The sequence below is a fragment of the Saccoglossus kowalevskii genome, chromosome 18, assembly GCF_978046115.1.
Source record: "Saccoglossus kowalevskii chromosome 18, keSacKowa6.1, whole genome shotgun sequence".
Classification (NCBI taxonomy): Eukaryota; Metazoa; Hemichordata; class Enteropneusta; family Harrimaniidae; genus Saccoglossus; species Saccoglossus kowalevskii.
The window spans coordinates 4,411,960-4,430,378 of record NC_140658.1 but is presented as its reverse complement, the minus strand read 5'-3'; the positions used below and the strand labels follow the sequence as shown (position 1 = coordinate 4,430,378).

At 33.3% G+C, this 18,419-nt stretch overlaps 1 protein-coding gene across 2 annotated transcripts in view; it reads left to right on the top strand.

Moving 5' to 3' along the window:
• Positions 1-18,419, top strand: part of LOC102800518 (uncharacterized) — a 66,411-nt gene that overhangs the window by 42,193 nt on the left and 5,799 nt on the right. Inside the window, exons 8-13 of one of the 2 annotated variants that reach the window (XM_085492706.1) lie at positions 9,087-9,327; positions 10,241-10,313; positions 12,794-12,886; positions 14,485-14,518; positions 15,490-16,559; positions 17,214-17,374. In XM_085492706.1, coding sequence (XP_085348832.1) covers positions 9,087-9,327; positions 10,241-10,313; positions 12,794-12,886; positions 14,485-14,518; positions 15,490-16,559; positions 17,214-17,374 — 1,672 coding nt within the window. The remainder of the gene's footprint in view (positions 1-9,086; positions 9,328-10,240; positions 10,314-12,793; positions 12,887-14,484; positions 14,519-15,489; positions 16,560-17,213; positions 17,375-18,419) is intronic. The other variant, XM_085492707.1, reaches the window with a different exon arrangement.

The following is an 18,419-nucleotide window of genomic DNA, read 5'->3' as shown; positions in this document are numbered from 1 at the left end:
TTTTCAGATATTAATAGACTAGTCAGCTGTAGTTTTCAGTTATTAATAGACTAGTCAGCTGCAGTTTTCAGTTATTAATAGACTAGGCAGCTGTAGTTATTAGTTATTAATAGACTAGGCAGCTGTAGTTTTCAGTTATTATTAGACTAGTCAGCTGCAGTTTTCAGTTATTAATAGACTAGTCAGCTGTAGTTTTCAGTTATTAATAGACTAGTCAGCTGTAGTTTTCAGTTATTAATAGACTAGTCAGCTGTAGTTTTCAGTTATTAATAGACTAGTCAGCTGTAATTTTCAGTTATTAATAGACTAGTCAGCTGCAGTTTTCCGTTATTAATAGACTAGTCAGCTGCAGTTTTCAGTTATTAATAGACTAGTCAGCTGTAGTTGTCAGTTATTAATAGACTAGTCAGCTGTAGTTTTCAGTTATTAATAGACTAGTCAGCTGTAGTTTTCAGTTATTATTAGACTAGTCAGCTGCAGTTTTCAGATATTAATAGACTAGTCAGCTGTAGTTTTCAGTTATTAATAGACTAGTCAGCTGCAGTTTTCAGTTATTAATAGACTAGGCAGCTGTAGTTATTAGTTATTAATAGACTAGGCAGCTGTAGTTTTCAGTTATTATTAGACAAGTCAGCTGCAGTTTTCAGTTATTAATAGACTAGTCAGCTGTAGTTTTCAGTTATTAATAGACTAGTCAGCTGTAGTTTTCAGTTATTAATAGACTAGTCAGCTGCAGTTTTCAGTTATTAATAGATTAGTCAGCTGTAGTTTTCAGTTATTATTAGACTAGTCAGCTGCAGTTTTCAGATATTAATAGACTAGTCAGCTGTAGTTTTCAGTTATTAATAGACTAGTCAGCTGTAGTTTTCAGTTATTAATAGACTAGTCAGCTGTAGTTTTCAGTTATTAATAGACTAGTCAGCTGTAGTTTTCAGTTATTAATAGACTAGGCAGCTGTAGTTATTAGTTATTAATAGACTAAGCAGCTGTAGTTTTCAGTTATTATTAGACTAGTCAGCTGCAGTTTTCAGTTATTAATAGACTAGTCAGCTGTAGTTTTCAGTTATTAATAGACTAGTCAGCTGTAGTTTTCAGTTATTATTAGACTAGTCAGCTGCAGTTTTCAGTTATTAATAAACTAGTCAGCTGTAGTTTTCAGTTATTAATAGACTAGTCAGCTGCAGTTTTTCAGTTATTAATAGACTAGTCAGCTGTAGTTTTCAGTTATTAATAGACTAGTCAGCTGTAGTTTTCAGTTATTATTAGACTAGTCAGCTGCAGTTTTCAGATATTAATAGACTAGTCAGCTGTAGTTTTCAGTTATTAATAGACTAGTCAGCTGCAGTTTTCAGTTATTAATAGACTAGGCAGCTGTAGTTATTAGTTATTAATAGACTAGGCAGCTGTAGTTTTCAGTTATTAATAGACTAGTCAGCTGTAGTTTACAGTTATTAATAGACTAGTCAGCTGTAGTTTTCAGTTATTAATAGACTAGTCAGCTGCAGTTTTCAGTTATTAATATACTAGTCAGCTGCAGATTTCAGTTATTAATAGACTAGTCAGCTGTAGTTTTCAGTTATTATTAGACTAGTCAGCTGCAGTTTTCAGATATTAATAGACTAGTCAGCTGTAGTTTTCAGTTATTAATAGACTAGTCAGCTGCAGTTTTCAGTTATTAATAGACTAGGCAGCTGTAGTTATTAGTTATTAATAGACTAGGCAGCTGTAGTTTTCAGTTATTATTAGACTAGTCAGCTGCAGTTTTCAGTTATTAATAGACTAGTCAGCTGTAGTTTTCAGTTATTAATAGACTAGTCAGCTGTAGTTTTCAGTTATTAATAGACTAGTCAGCTGCAGTTTTCAGTTATTAATAGACTAGTCAGCTGTAGTTTTCAGTTATTATTAGACTAGTCAGCTGCCGTTTTCAGATATTAATAGACTAGTCAGCTGTAGTTTTCAGTTATTAATTAACTAGTCAGCTGTAGTTTTCAGTTATTAATAGACTAGTCAGCTGTAGTTTTCAGTTATTAATAGACTAGTCAGCTGTAGTTTTCAGTTATTAATAGACTAGTCAGCTGCAGTTTTCAGTTATTAATAGACTAGGCAGCTGTAGTTATTAGTTATTAATAGACTAAGCAGCTGTAGTTTTCAGTTATTATTAGACTAGTCAGCTGCAGTTTTCAGTTATTAATAGACTAGTCAGCTGTAGTTTTCAGTTATTAATAGACTAGTCAGCTGTAGTTTTCAGTTATTAATAGACTAGTCAGCTGCAGTTTTCAGTTATTAATAGACTAGTCAGCTGTAGTTTTCAGTTATTATTAGACTAGTCAGCTGCAGTTTTCAGATATTAATAGACTAGTCAGCTGTAGTTTTCAGTTATTAATAGACTAGTCAGCTGCAGTTTTCAGTTATTAATAGACTAGGCAGCTGTAGTTATTAGTTATTAATAGACTAGGCAGCTGTAGTTTTCAGTTATTATTAGACTAGTCAGCTGCAGTTTTCAGTTATTAATAGACTAGTCAGCTGTAGTTTTCAGTTATTAATAGACTAGTCAGCTGTAGTTTTCAGTTATTAATAGACTAGTCAGCTGTAGTTTTCAGTTATTAATAGACTAGTCAGCTGTAATTTTCAGTTATTAATAGACTAGTCAGCTGCAGTTTTCCGTTATTAATAGACTAGTCAGCTGCAGTTTTCAGTTATTAATAGACTAGTCAGCTGTAGTTGTCAGTTATTAATAGACTAGTCAGCTGTAGTTTTCAGTTATTAATAGACTAGTCAGCTGTAGTTTTCAGTTATTATTAGACTAGTCAGCTGCAGTTTTCAGATATTAATAGACTAGTCAGCTGTAGTTTTCAGTTATTAATAGACTAGTCAGCTGCAGTTTTCAGTTATTAATAGACTAGGCAGCTGTAGTTATTAGTTATTAATAGACTAGGCAGCTGTAGTTTTCAGTTATTATTAGACAAGTCAGCTGCAGTTTTCAGTTATTAATAGACTAGTCAGCTGTAGTTTTCAGTTATTAATAGACTGGTCAGCTGTAGTTTTCAGTTATTAATAGACTAGTCAGCTGCAGTTTTCAGTTATTAATAGATTAGTCAGCTGTAGTTTTCAGTTATTATTAGACTAGTCAGCTGCAGTTTTCAGATATTAATAGACTAGTCAGCTGTAGTTTTCAGTTATTAATAGACTAGTCAGCTGTAGTTTTCAGTTATTAATAGACTAGTCAGCTGTAGTTTTCAGTTATTAATAGACTAGTCAGCTGTAGTTTTCAGTTATTAATAGACTAGGCAGCTGTAGTTATTAGTTATTAATAGACTAAGCAGCTGTAGTTTTCAGTTATTATTAGACTAGTCAGCTGCAGTTTTCAGTTATTAATAGACTAGTCAGCTGTAGTTTTCAGTTATTAATAGACTAGTCAGCTGTAGTTTTCAGTTATTAATAGACTAGTCAGCTGCAGTTTTCAGTTATTAATAGACTAGTCAGCTGTAGTTTTCAGTTATTATTAGACTAGTCAGCTGCAGTTTTCAGATATTAATAGACTAGTCAGCTGTAGTTTTCAGTTATTAATAGACTAGTCAGCTGCAGTTTTCAGTTATTAATAGACTAGGCAGCTGTAGTTATTAGTTATTAATAGACTAGGCAGCTGTAGTTTTCAGTTATTATTAGACTAGTCAGCTGCAGTTTTCAGTTATTAATAGACTAGTCAGCTGTAGTTTTCAGTTATTAATAGACTAGTCAGCTGTAGTTTTCAGTTATTAATAGACTAGTCAGCTGTAGTTTTCAGTTATTAATAGACTAGTCAGCTGTAATTTTCAGTTATTAATAGACTAGTCAGCTGCAGTTTTCCGTTATTAATAGACTAGTCAGCTGCAGTTTTCAGTTATTAATAGTCTAGTCAACTGTAGTTTTCAGTTATTAATAGACTAGTCAGCTGCAGTTTTCCGTTATTAATATACTAGTCAGCTGCAGTTTTCAGTTATTAATAGACTAGGCAGCTGTAGTTATTAGTTATTAATAGACTAGGCAGCTGTAGTTTTCAGTTATTATTAGACTAGTCAGCTGCAGTTTTCAGTTATTAATAGACTAGTCAGCTGTAGTTTTCAGTTATTAATAGACTAGTCAGCTGTAGTTTTCAGTTATTAATAGACTAGTCAGCTGTAGTTTTCAGTTATTAATAGACTAGTCAGCTGTAGTTTACAGTTATTAATAGACTAGTCAGCTGTAGTTTTCAGTTATTAATAGACTAGTCAGCTGCAGTTTTCCGTTATTAATAGACTAGTCAGCTGCAGTTTTCAGTTATTAATAGACTAGTCAGCTGTAGTTTTCAGTTATTAATAGACTAGTCAGCTGTAGTTTTCAGTTATTAATAGACTAGTCAGCTGTAGTTTTCAGTTATTAATAGACTAGTCAGCTGCAGTTTTCCGTTATTAATAGACTAGTCAGCTGCAGTTTTCAGTTATTAATAGACTAGTCAGCTGTAGTTTTCAGTTATTAATAGACTAGTCAGCTGTAGTTTTCAGTTAATAGACTAGTCAGCTGTAGTTTTCAGTTATTAATAGACTAGTCAGCTGTAGTTTTCAGTTATTAATAGACTAGTCAGCTGTAGTTTTCAGTTATTATTAGACTAGTCAGCTGTAGTTTTCAGTTATTAATAGACTAGTCAGCTGTAGTTTACAGTTATTAATAGACTAGTCAGCTGTAGTTTTCAGTTATTAATAGACTAGTCAGCTGCAGTTTTCCGTTATTAATAGACTAGTCAGCTGCAGTTTTCAGTTATTAATAGACTAGTCAGCTGTAGTTTTCAGTTATTAATAGACTAGTCAGCTGTAGTTTTCAGTTATTAATAGACTAGTCAGCTGTAGTTTTCAGTTATTAATAGACTAGTCAGCTGCAGTTTTCAGTTATTATTAGACTAGTCAGCTGCAGTTTTCCGTTATTAATAGACTAGTCAGCTGCAGTTTTCAGTTATTAATAGACTAGTCAGCTGTAGTTTTCAGTTATTAATAGACTAGTCAGCTGTAGTTTTCAGTTATTAATAGACTAGTCAGCTGTAGTTTCAGTTATTAATAGACTAGTCAGCTGCAGTTTTCAGTTATTAATAGACTAGTCAGCTGTAGTTTTCAGTTATTAATAGACTAGTCAGCTGTAGTTTTCAGTTATTAATAGACTAGTCAGCTGTAGTTTTCAGTTATTAATAGACTAGTCAGCTGTAGTTTTCAGTTATTAATAGACTATTCAGCTGTAGTTTTCAGTTATTAATAGACTAGTCAGCTGTAGTTTTTCAGTTATTAATAGACTAGTCAGCTGTAGTTTTCAGTTATTAATAGACTAGTCAGCTGTAGTTTTCAGTTATTAATAGACTAGTCAGCTGTAGTTTTTCAGTTATTAATAGACTAGTCAGCTGTAGTTTTCAGTTATTAATAGACTAGTCAGCTGCAGTTTTCCGTTATTAATAGACTAGTCAGCTGCAGTTTTCAGTTATTAATAGACTAGTCAGCTGTAGTTTTCAGTTATTAATAGACTAGTCAGCTGTAGTTTTCAGTTATTATTAGACTAGTTAGCTGTAGTTTTCAGTTATTAATAGACTAGTCAGCTGTAGTTTTCAGTTATTAATAGACTAGTCAGCTGTAGTTTTCAGTTATTAATAGACTAGTCAGCTGTAGTTTACAGTTATTAATAGACTTGTCAGCTGTAGTTTTCAGTTATTAATAGACTAGTCAGCTGTAGTTTTTAGTTATTAATAGACTAGTCAGCTGTAGTTTACAGTTATTAATAGACTAGTCAGCTGTAGTTTTCAGTTATTAATAGACTAGTCAGCTGCAGTTTTCAGTTATCAATAGACTAGTCAGCTGTAGTTTTCAGTTATTAATAGACTAGTCAGCTGTAGTTTTCAGTTATTAATAGACTAGTCAGCTGTAGTTTTCAGTTATTAATAGACTAGTCAGCTGCAGTTTTCAGTTATTAATAGACTAGTCAGCTGTAGTTTTCAGTTATTAATAGACTAGTCAGCTGTAGTTTTCAGTTATTAATAGACTAGTCAGCTGTAGTTTTCAGTTATTAATAGACTAGTCAGCTGTAGTTTTCAGTTATTAATAGACTAGTCAGCTGCAGTTTTCAGTTATTAATAGACTAGCCAGCTGCAGTTTTCAGTTATTAATAGACTAGTCAGCTGTAGTTTTCAGTTATTAATAGACTAGTCAGCTGCAGTTTTCAGTTATTAATAGACTAGTCAGCTGTAGTTTACAGTTATTAATAGACTAGTCAGCTGTAGTTTTCAGTTATTAATAGACTAGTCAGCTGCAGTTTTCAGTTATTAATAGACTAGTCAGCTGTAGTTTACAGTTATTAATAGACTAGTCAGCTGCAGTTTGCAGTTATTAATAGACTAGTCAGCTGCAGTTTTCAGTTATTAATAGACTAGTCAGCTGTAGTTTTCAGTTATTAATAGACTAGTCAGCTGCAGTTTTCAGTTATTAATAGACTAGTCAGCTGTAATTTACAGTTATTAATAGACTAGTCAGCTGTAGTTTTCAGTTATTAATAGACTAGTCAGCTGCAGTTTTCACTTATTAATAGACTAGTCAGCTGTAGATTTCAGTTATTAATAGACTAGTCAGCTGCAGTTTTCACTTATTAATAGACTAGTCAGCTGTAGTTTTCAGTTATTAATAGACTAGTCAGCTGCAGTTTTCACTTATTAATAGACTAGTCAGCTGCAGTTTGCAGTTATTAATAGACTAGTCAGCTGCAGTTTTCAGTTATTAATAGACTAGTCAGCTGTAGTTTGCAGTTATTAATAGACTAGTCAGCTGCAGTTTTCAGTTATTAATAGACTAGTCAGCTGTAGTTTTCAGTTATTAATAGACTAGTCAGCTGCAGTTTTCAGTTATTAATAGACTAGTCAGCTGTAATTTACAGTTATTAATAGACTAGTCAGCTGTAGTTTTCAGTTATTAATAGACTAGTCAGCTGCAGTTTTCACTTATTAATAGACTAGTCAGCTGTAGTTTTCAGTTATTAATAGACTAGTCAGCTGCAGTTTTCACTTATTAATAGACTAGTCAGCTGTAGTTTTCAGTTATTAATAGACTAGTCAGCTGCAGTTTTCACTTATTAATTGACTAGTCAGCTGCAGTTTTCAGTTATTAATAGACTAGTCAGCTGTAGATTTCAGTTATTAATAGACTAGTCAGCTGTAGTTTTCAGTTATTAATAGACTAGTCAGCTGTAGTTTTCAGTTATTAATAGACTAGTCAGCTGCAGTTTTCAGTTATTAATAGACTAGTCAGCTGTAGTTTTCAGTTATTAATTGACTAGTCAGCTGCAGTTTTCAGTTATTAATAGACTAGTCAGCTGTAGTTTACAGTTATTAATAGACTAGTCAGCTGCAGTTTGCAGTTATTAATAGACTAGTCAGCTGCAGTTTTCAGTTATTAATAGACTAGTCAGCTGTAGTTTGCAGTTATTAATAGACTAGTCAGCTGCAGTTTTCAGTTATTAATAGACTAGTCAGCTGTAGTTTTCAGTTATTAATAGACTAGTCAGCTGCAGTTTTCAGTTATTAATAGACTAGTCAGCTGTAATTTACAGTTATTAATAGACTAGTCAGCTGTAGTTTTCAGTTATTAATAGACTAGTCAGCTGCAGTTTTCACTTATTAATAGACTAGTCAGCTGTAGTTTTCAGTTATTAATAGACTAGTCAGCTGCAGTTTTCACTTATTAATAGACTAGTCAGCTGTAGTTTTCAGTTATTAATAGACTAGTCAGCTGCAGTTTTCACTTATTAATTGACTAGTCAGCTGCAGTTTTCAGTTATTAATAGACTAGTCAGCTGTAGATTTCAGTTATTAATAGACTAGTCAGCTGTAGTTTTCAGTTATTAATAGACTAGTCAGCTGTAGTTTTCAGTTATTAATAGACTAGTCAGCTGCAGTTTTCAGTTATTAATAGACTAGTCAGCTGTAGTTTTCAGTTATTAATTGACTAGTCAGCTGCAGTTTGCAGTTATTAATAGACTAGTCAGCTGTAGTTTACAGTTATTAATAGACTAGTCAGCTGTAGTTTTCAGTTATTAATAGACTAGTCAGCTGTAGTTTACAGTTATTAATAGACTAGTCAGCTGTAGTTTTCAGTTATTAATAGACTAGTCAGCTGCAGTTTTCAGTTATTAATAGACTAGTCAGCTGTAGTTTACAGTTATTAATGGACTAGTCAGCTGTAGTTTTCAGTTATTAATAGACTAGTCAGCTGCAGTTTTCAGTTATTAATAGACTAGTCAGCTGTAGTTTACAGTTATTAATTGACTAGTCAGCTGTAGTTTTCAGTTATTAATAGACTAGTCAGCTGCAGTTTTCAGTTATTAATAGACTAGTCAGCTGTAGTTTACAGTTATTAATAGACTAGTCAGCTGCAGTTTTCAGTTATTAATAGACTAGTCAGCTGTAGTTTACAGTTATTAATAGACTAGTCAGCTGCAGTTTTCAGTTATTAATAGACTAGTCAGCTGCAGTTTTCAGTTATTAATAGACTAGTCAGCTGTAGTTTTCAGTTATTAATAGACTAGTCAGCTGTAGTTTTCAGTTATTAATAGACTAGTCAGCTGTAGTTTTCAGTTATTAATAGACTAGTCAGCTGCAGTTTTCAGTTATTAATAGACTAGTCAGCTGCAGTTTTCAGTTATTAATAGACTAGTCAGCTGTAGTTTTCAGTTATTAATAGACTAGTCAGCTGTAGTTTTCAGTTATTAATAGACTAGTCAGCTGTAGTTTTCAGTTATTAATAGACTAGTCAGCTGTAGTTTTCAGTTATTAATAGATTAGTCAGCTGCAGTTTTCAGTTATTAATAAACTAGTCAGCTGTAGTCCAGCTGTAGCTGTAGCTGTAGCTGTGTAGTCCATGTCACATTATTTCATGTTACATTATTCCATGTTATAATATTCTATGTTACAATATTCCATGTTATAATATTCTATGTTACACTATTCTATGTTACATTATTTCATGTTACATTATTCTATGTTATAATATTCTATGTTACACTGTTCATGTTACTTTATTTCATGCTTCATTATTCTATTTTCGCAGACAATTGAAAGGATGTCTGAATTGGTGAAAATGTCGCCTGACAAACTTGAATGCAATGTTCATGAGTTTCGTGTTGACGACATCAGTGCAATGTACAACATGATGATGGACCAATACCAATTCAGCAAAAGAACATGTGAGATAGACCACACGATTAAAAGACAATACAAAAGACAACCTCAGTTGAAAGAAAAGGAAGTTGACAATATTCAAGGAAAGAAAACAGAAGTTAAAGAACAAGGTAACTGACATTTAGATTTAGTGCTATCAGGAACAAGGTAACATACATTAAGATTGCCAGGCTATCAGAAACAAGGTAACAGACATTTAGATTGTCAGCCTATCAGGAACAAGGTAACTGACATTTAGATTGTCAGCCTATCAGGAACAAGGTAACAGACATTTAGATTGTCAGCCTACCAGAAACAAGGTAACATACATTTAGATTGTCAGGCTATCAGGAACAAGGTAACAGACATTTAGATTGTCAGCCTACCAGGAACAAGGTAACATACATTTAGATTGTCAGGCTATCAGGAACAAGGTAACTGACATTTAGATTGTCAGCCTATCAGGAACAAGGTAACAGACATTTAGATTGTCAGCCTACCAGGAACAAGGTAACATACATTTAGATTGTCAGGCTATCAGGAACAAGGTAACAGACATTTAGATTGTCAGCCTATCAGGAACAAGGTAACATACATTTTTAAGTGTCAGGCTATCAGGAACAAGATAACTGACATTTAGATTGTCAGCCTATCAGGAACAAGGTAACAGACATTTAGATTGTCAGCCTATCAGGAACAAGGTAACATACTTTTTGAGTGTCAGGCTATCAGGAACAAGGTAACTGGCATTTAGATTGTCAGCCTATCAGGAACAAGGTAACAGACATTTAGATTGTCAGCCTATCAGGAACAAGGTAACAGACATTTAGATTGTCAGTCTATCAGGAACAAGGTAACATACATTTAGATTGTCAGGCTATCAGGAACAAGGTAACATACATTTAGATTGCCAGGTTATCAGGAACAAGGTATCATACTTTTAGATTGCAGGGGTTTAAAAGTTTAATTTGTGGGTTTAGAAATATATATATTTGTTTGGATTTTTTCACAAAACAAATAAACTTTTTTTTTCTTGGTTTCAAGTTGTAGAGTATCGTACAAGGACACCAACACCTATCATGCTGACCAAACCAAGCCTTTATGACCCTGATATAAGGTAAGTACTACTATACACCAATTATATGTGCTCAATATTCCAGTTGAGAATGATTTCAGTAGTTTATCACTGATGGCACTGGTATGAAGCCCGGAAGTGTAAGCCAATGAACTGTTTTGTTTCTTTTCTTGTAGCAACCATTTGAATTTGAACTTTTTTTCTTCATTTTTTCACTTCATAATTAAGTGGAATCGTAGTGTGTCTGATTTTTAGCCTTCAAGAGTTTATGAATTTTGAAATATAATGTGTTTTTTACTGAAAAAAATGTCCATATTCGGTAGACCCAAGTGGTGATGTGTAGACTGCAAATGTACTTAACAATCTAATAATATTGAGATGACAATATCAATAATTATCATTTGGGGAATTTTTCATGTTTTCAATGTTTTGGTTATTTTGGTTGCATTGCGGATATAGTCAATAGTTTCTTTGAACATTTTAAAGTCATCGGTTGCTCTTTGGTCTGTTTTTGATATTTTTGTTTTTGATTATGTCAAATTCATAAAATTAAGCAATATTTGGAGCTATTTCATCTTCATTTTATCAATGTATGCATGAGTATAATAAACTATTGTGGTTGTTTTCACCCTACACAAGCAACTCTTGGAAAAATAATCTACTGTAAAATACTTTATTTTTGGTTGGAATTAATATTCGCTTAAACAATGATTCAGTGAAAATAAAATCCAGTGAATATACTTTTTTCCTATATTTCACTTGTCAAAAATCAGTGAAAATAACATCCATACAAAACAACCAAAAAGTCTTTTCAGTGAAAATTAATTCAAGCTAAAATAAAGTATTCTACAGTATTGTGAAACAAACACCAATTGGCAGCCATTTTGGAATATAATGCATTAGCATATTGTTTGCTGGTTTTTTTACTTGTCCATATCATTATAGATGAAAGGCAAGGTATATAGGGGAAAATGTCAGTCTTCATTGTTGTCATTCACTCGGTCATAAAATGTTGAATATAATGCATTAGCGTATTGTTTGCTGGTTTTTTACTTGTCCATATCATTATAGATGAAAGGCAAGGTATATAGGGGAAAATGTCAGTCTTCATTGTTGTCATTCACTCGGTCATAAAATGTTGAATATAATGCATTAGCGTATTGTTTGCTGGTTTTTTTACTTGTCCATATCATTATAGATGAAAGGCAAGGTATATAGGGGAAAATGTCAGTCTTCATTGTTGTCATTCACTCGGTCATAAAATGTTGAATATAATGCATTAGCGTATTGTTTGCTGGTTTTTTACTTGTCCATATCATTATAGATGAAAGGCAAGGTATATAGGGGAAAATGTCAGTCTTCATTGTTGTCATTCACTCGGTCATAAAATGTTGAATATAATGCATTAGCGTATTGTTTGCTGGTTTTTTTTTACTTGTCCATATCATTATAGATGAAAGGCAAGGTATATAGGGGAAAATGTCAGTCTTCATTGTTGTCATTCACTCGGTCATAAAATGTTGAATATAATGCATTAGCATATTGTTTGCTGGTTTTTTTTTACTTGTCCATATCATTATAGATGAAAGGCAAGGTATATAGGGGAAAATGTCAGTCTTCATTGTTGTCATTCACTCGGTCATAAAATGTTGAATATAATGCATTAGCATATTGTTTGCTGGTTTTTTTTTACTTGTCCATATCATTATAGATGAAAGGCAAGGTATATAGGGGAAAATGTCAGTCTTCATTGTTGTCATTCACTCGGTCATAAAATGTTGAATATAATGCATTAGCGTATTGTTTGCTGGTTTTTTTTACTTGTCCATATCATTATAGATGAAAGGCAAGGTATATAGGGGAAAATGTCAGTCTTCATTGTTGTCATTCACTCGGTCATAAAATGTTGAATATAATGCATTAGCGTATTGTTTGCTGGTTTTTTTTTACTTGTCCATATCATTATAGATGAAAGGCAAGGTATATAGGGGAAAATGTCAGTCTTCATTGTTGTCATTCACTCGGTCATAAAATGTTGAATATAATGCATTAGCATATTGTTTGCTGGTTTTTTTTTACTTGTCCATATCATTATAGATGAAAGGCAAGGTATATAGGGGAAAATGTCAGTCTTCATTGTTGTCATTCACTCGGTCATAAAATGTTGAATATAATGCATTAGCGTATTGTTTGCTGGTTTTTTTTTACTTGTCCATATCATTATAGATGAAAGGCAAGGTATATAGGGGAAAATGTCAGTCTTCATTGTTGTCATTCACTCGGTCATAAAATGTTTGTCTTGTGGTTACAATTTCTTACAAACTTGCATATTACAATAACCAGTTTGGATTCTCAGCCAAGTTTGATTATGATGCAAATTCTATGTACACTTTTTAATGTACATAGGATGGTTGTTATCTATTCATACATTTGTTATTTAATAAAGGTTCTCAATAGACAAGGTTGTAATAATTATGCTATGTTTTTGAGTGTATAATATATGTGAATGACTTTTTTTATAGAAATAGAAAGAAAGGCAAATTTTATATTGATTTTGAGTTGTCTATGGATAGATATCCGAATAACAAAGCTCGCACATACCCTGACGAGTCTAGGTTAGTGTCATAGGTAAATTTAGTATAGATGAACAACAGAATTGTATTAGAATAGAATACTGTAAAATGACTAATTTTCACTGGGTTTAAATTTCACTGATTTACCATTTCAGGCATATTCAGTGGGTTTTAAATTCACTGTTTCGTCATTTAGATAATGTATTTTATGCTAAATTTTACATATTCACTGTGTTTTAATTTAGCGCATTTTTCCAGTCAGCGAAATAAGCTAAATTAAAACCCAGTGAATAATTACCCCCTTTACAGTAGAATAGAATATAATAGAATATAATAGAATCGTATAAATTATCAACTGCTGTATATTGACTGTAATTATTATCTATCTAACTTCTGTTGAACAAAATATACCCTGGTCATTCGCGTGATTAAGATACGTGCCAATGTCATTAGTTTCTCAAGAACAGAACTGTATTCAATAAATAGAAATAATCACATGTACAAATTGATATACATGGTGAAATTCCTTTACATATTGATACTTAATGTATACCTGAGATGCAAGTCAGTATTGCAGCAATTATTTTCAGATTTATACATATTTATATTGTGTAACCAAATTTTTTCCCATTTGAGTCAAAACATTTCAAGGCAGAAACAACATCCATTTTTTAGGTTACCATGGAAACCTTCATTAGTCCCCATTTGAACAAGGTCTGAAAACAGGGACTTAAGTTTTGACCTATGTGCATGCATGCTTTCATCTCCACTTTACATTGAACATGCCTGAACCAATCACATTCAAACTTCACACATGCATCATGGGATACATAATGCTCATACATTTATTTTACAATCTGAATTTGAGATGGACGAATTGCAGCCATGTTTTTGCTAAAAATTGAAAGTCGATGGTCGTTGTGCCTCGCAATGTCTGACATTGATGTTGAGAAACATTGATTTTCCCACAATCCAAGTAAGAGTTTTGACCTTGGTGCGACTACACTAATTAATGCACATGACTCCTTCGCTACCATCCAATCACTAACAAAATTTATTAAAAAAGTTTAGCAATGTCTCAATTTGTATTCCTTTGTCTGCACAACAGTTGCCGTCTTATATGAGTTTCATATCTTGTGCATGTTTGGCACAATGACCACTGCTCTTTAAGCAAATCTGCATTTCCAAAACTACTGTTTTGTTTTAACCAATGATGTTCCGGGGCTATATCTATGACATGCCTGAACATAACATGTGCAAACTTTATATATACGTCATATTGTAAAATGACTAAATTAAATTTCGCTGATTTACAAATTCAGGCATATTCAGTGGGTTTTAAATTCACGGTTTTATCATTTCGATAATGTGTTCTATGCTTAATTTTACATATTCACCGGGTTTGAATTTAGCGCATTTTCCAGTCAGCGAAATAAGCAAACTTAAAACTTAAAATAATTAACCACTTTACAGTACATCATTTCACACATATGCAAATTTATATTTCATTATATATTTCATTTTATTCAAACTTAATAAGTTTATAAGTTTATCTTCAGCTCTTTTGACCTTCATTTTTGCAGCATTTTATTTTAATGCTTGATTACCGAAATAACCATTGTTTTCATTTGATTTTATAGGAATGGACAGCAAACTACATCAACTGGGTCAAATGTAAGTTTTTTTTATGTATTTATTTTCATCAGCAATTTATATTTAGATTTTGAAATCTAGTTTATAAAAATATATGTTTATAATCTGTTGGGTTTGTCACAGTTATTCCAATGTAGAGATCAGAAATAAGAAAGATCTGTTGATTGCAATGAATTTCAATGTATGGGTTTATAACAGCTTAGTCTTTTCCATGAAATGAAATGAAACAAAACCCTAACCCTAACTCGCATTTTTTTTCATTGGCCTAATAATATCTGAGAAAATTTCACACTGTGAAACACAAAATGAATAGCGCCATCAGTGTTTAACAATTCCAAAATGGGTGTCACGTCATGTCAGCACAAATGAATCGAGCTGCAAAGTAGGCGGGAAAAAAGGTGTAAACTAAATATTCTCATCAAATTTATTTCTGTGACATGGCGATGTTTGAAGCCGTTCAAAATTTAAGGTTAGGGTTAGGGTTTTGTGGAGAAGACTAAGCCATATATAACAAGTTTCTTTTTACGCCAAATTATTATGAATATATGTCATGTTTGTCATACTTTTATTACTATGAGTTCGTATCATAACAAGTTGAAAAAAAAAGAATGGCTGGATGAGTTTTTGAAATAGTCGTCCTGAATTTCATGGAAAACAAGTTTCCATTATTTACAATGGGAAGATATGTGCAGTAACATGCTCAGTAGTGCGAAATTTGAATTTGGCTCAAAGTGCCTTAAAACATTTGGCTATAACCCGGGGGGGGGGGGGGGGGGGGGTTACTCACATTGAAGTGCTATATGTATATGTGCCGCCAAAAGGGGTCCCAAATTCACCACCTCTGTCGGAAAAGGGGTAGGGGTTTCAAACAACCAGCTACACACCCTGGTCAGTATTTTTTGCAAGTACCCTTCTGGGCCTATAACCTTATAAGTTTATTAATAACTTTAAACCATATTGGTTTTTAACTTCATGTTTTCTCTACTTTGCAGACCAAACCTTTTAGAAATAATAATATAATTGAGTGCAGTAGAAGTCAGAAATCAGATAAACCAGGCAGCCAGTTATCTACTGATTGTGATATGAAAGAACCAATCACAGACAGCGTATCAAGTGTTAGTGAGAAAGACAAAATGAACGAACCAATCACAGATAAAGTATCAAGTGTTAGTAGGAAGGACAAAATGAAAGAACCAATCACAGACAGTGTACCAAGTGTTAGTGAGAAAGATAAAATATGTGAAGATCTACCCAAACTAAGCATTATTAATATGGACCATTTTTTGGTTGATGGCTTCAAATTAAAAACTAGTACTGCGCCATTTGACGTTATGCGAAGGCAGAGCACCAGAAGTAGACACTTTGAAGAAACACTTAACACTATGAATGACAGAACATTGATGACAAATGACAATATTAAATCAAACACATTAAATCACGGAACTTCTAATACATTGGATAACAAAGCAGCACATGTATGTGACAGTGATACTGATGTTGGAACGGATTCTTGGAAATCTGGAGTAGTCATGGAAACAAATCAAGAAAATGCTGAGGGAAAAGATGTTACAATAGAAACAGACACAAAAGAGATTTCTTCTGGTGATTCTTATCAAAGTAAAGATAAAAGAATAGAGAAATGGTTACAATCAACACAAGAACCACCACAGCACTCTACTACTACAGTGAAATCAACATCATATCAACCACAGCGCTCCACTACAATTTCCCACAGTAGTGAAACACCAAGAAGACTATATCAAACAAACATTGCAACATTACAGTCAAGAGATATGTTTCACAGTAGGCAAAGTTTTAAATCTGCCTCCAGTAGGGCTAGCAGTTGTAGATCTGTTCCTAAACCATCACCATGGAAACAGCAGTACAATGTAACAACACTGTCAAATCCCTCAAGCTTAAAATATAAAAGTTATAAAAAAAGTGTTGGTAACTATGGCAACAATTACAGTCTAGTGCATAGTATGAGGAAATGTAATGTTGGGAGAACACCACCAGTAAAAGGAGACTCAGTGTACCAGACTGTACCAGATAGTCATTTAATGTAAGTACTTGGGCAGATGTGTACCAAACTAGTTATTTGAGTTTTGGGAGAGAGGTAGATATGGAGGTGAACCAAACTGGGTATTTGGGTTTTGGGAGAGAGGTAGATATGGAGGTGATGTGAACCAGAGTGGTTATTTGGGTTTTGGGAGAGAGGTAGATATGGAGGTGATGTGAACCAGACTGGATATTTGGGTTTGAGGAGAGAGGTAGATATGAAGGTGATGTGAACCAGACTGGTTATTTGGGTTTTGGGAGAGAGGTAGATATGGGGATGATGTGAACCAGACTGGTTATTTGGGTTTTGGGAGAGAGGTAGATATGGAGGTGATGTGAACCAGGCTGGCTATTTGGGTTCGAGGAGAGAGGTACATATGGAGGTGATATGTACCAGACTGGTTATTTGTATTTGAGGAGAGAGGTAGATATGGAGGTGATGTGTACCAGACTGGTTATTTGGGTTTTTGGAGTGAGGTAAACAGACTAACTGCACTTCATGAATGATGATGGCTGCTTCCTCCCTACATACACAATCATATTTCAGGTACCAATGCATTGACCTCAAGCACTGTCCCATTATTATCATCTGATAACAGGGCTGCACATGGTACCAATCAACCAATGAGAATATTTGACAATATACTTCTATTTGCAGGTTAATTTCAAGTACCCCATCCACTCGTACTGATTCACCAGATGTGAGTGCTTGGCCTGATCAATCTGAGAAGACATACACCTTGACAACTCCAAAAAGAAGTATAACAAATGTGACAAGTTTAAAAAATTCAGAGAGGAGTAAGATGGATAAATATAAAGGTGAGCACTCTATTCTCCCAACCCCATGGTTACATGTACCTATTCACCAAACCATCTGTTACTCATTCTCTCAACTCTATGGGTACCTCCAAGTCTAACCCTATGATTACCCATTCACCAAACCATGTGTTATATACCCATCTTTGTTACTCATTTTCCCAACGGTATGTTTTTGTATTCTCCCAACAGTATGTTTATGTATTCTTTCAACTCCCATGTTACCTATTCTTCCAACACTATGGTTACCTATTCTTCCAACCATGTGTTATATACTCATCTATGTTACTCATTTTCTTAACAGTATGTTTACGTATTCTTCCAACCCCCATGATTACCCATTCTTCCAGTCCTTTGTTGCATTCTGTCAAATCTGTTACCTATTGTTACCCATTCTCCTACCCCCTTGAAGTTCTCTCTATTGCAGTATACTCTGAATATAACCTTCCTACTCTAGACTACTTAATGGATGATATTTCTGTTTGGAACATTCAAGAGTAATCTTTCAAAAGACCATCATATTCTTATCTCAACAATGGCTATATTCACAACTTCAATATTTCCAGGTTCATTAAATCTTAAATGCATTAACTAGTCTTTAATCTGTTCTCTGAGATGACTTGGCCAATTTTGATCAAAACTTGATATGATGAATTACATTCAGTTTGTCGGTATTGATTGTTGCATTATGGATGTATACTCCCTCAAAAATATCAAATGTTTCTATAGATTGTCTTCTAAAGATTATAATCAGAGGACGTTTTTGTCAACTGAGTGTTAGTAACTGTAGATATTGTAAGACTGATTTTCTTCATTTACAGACACGTGACTATTTATTGACATGTATTGTAAGTAGATGATGTCACTATAACAGCTTGCAGTGAGATGCTTAAATAATCATTTCTATCTACAATCTATGTACATTTCAAGGTTTCTACAATTACCTAGGATCAATAACCCTTTACTCTTTGTAGTTGTAATGAAAGTATAGTAATGAGCAACATAAAATGTTGTCAATGTGATTGGAGACTTGTGATGACAGACTGAA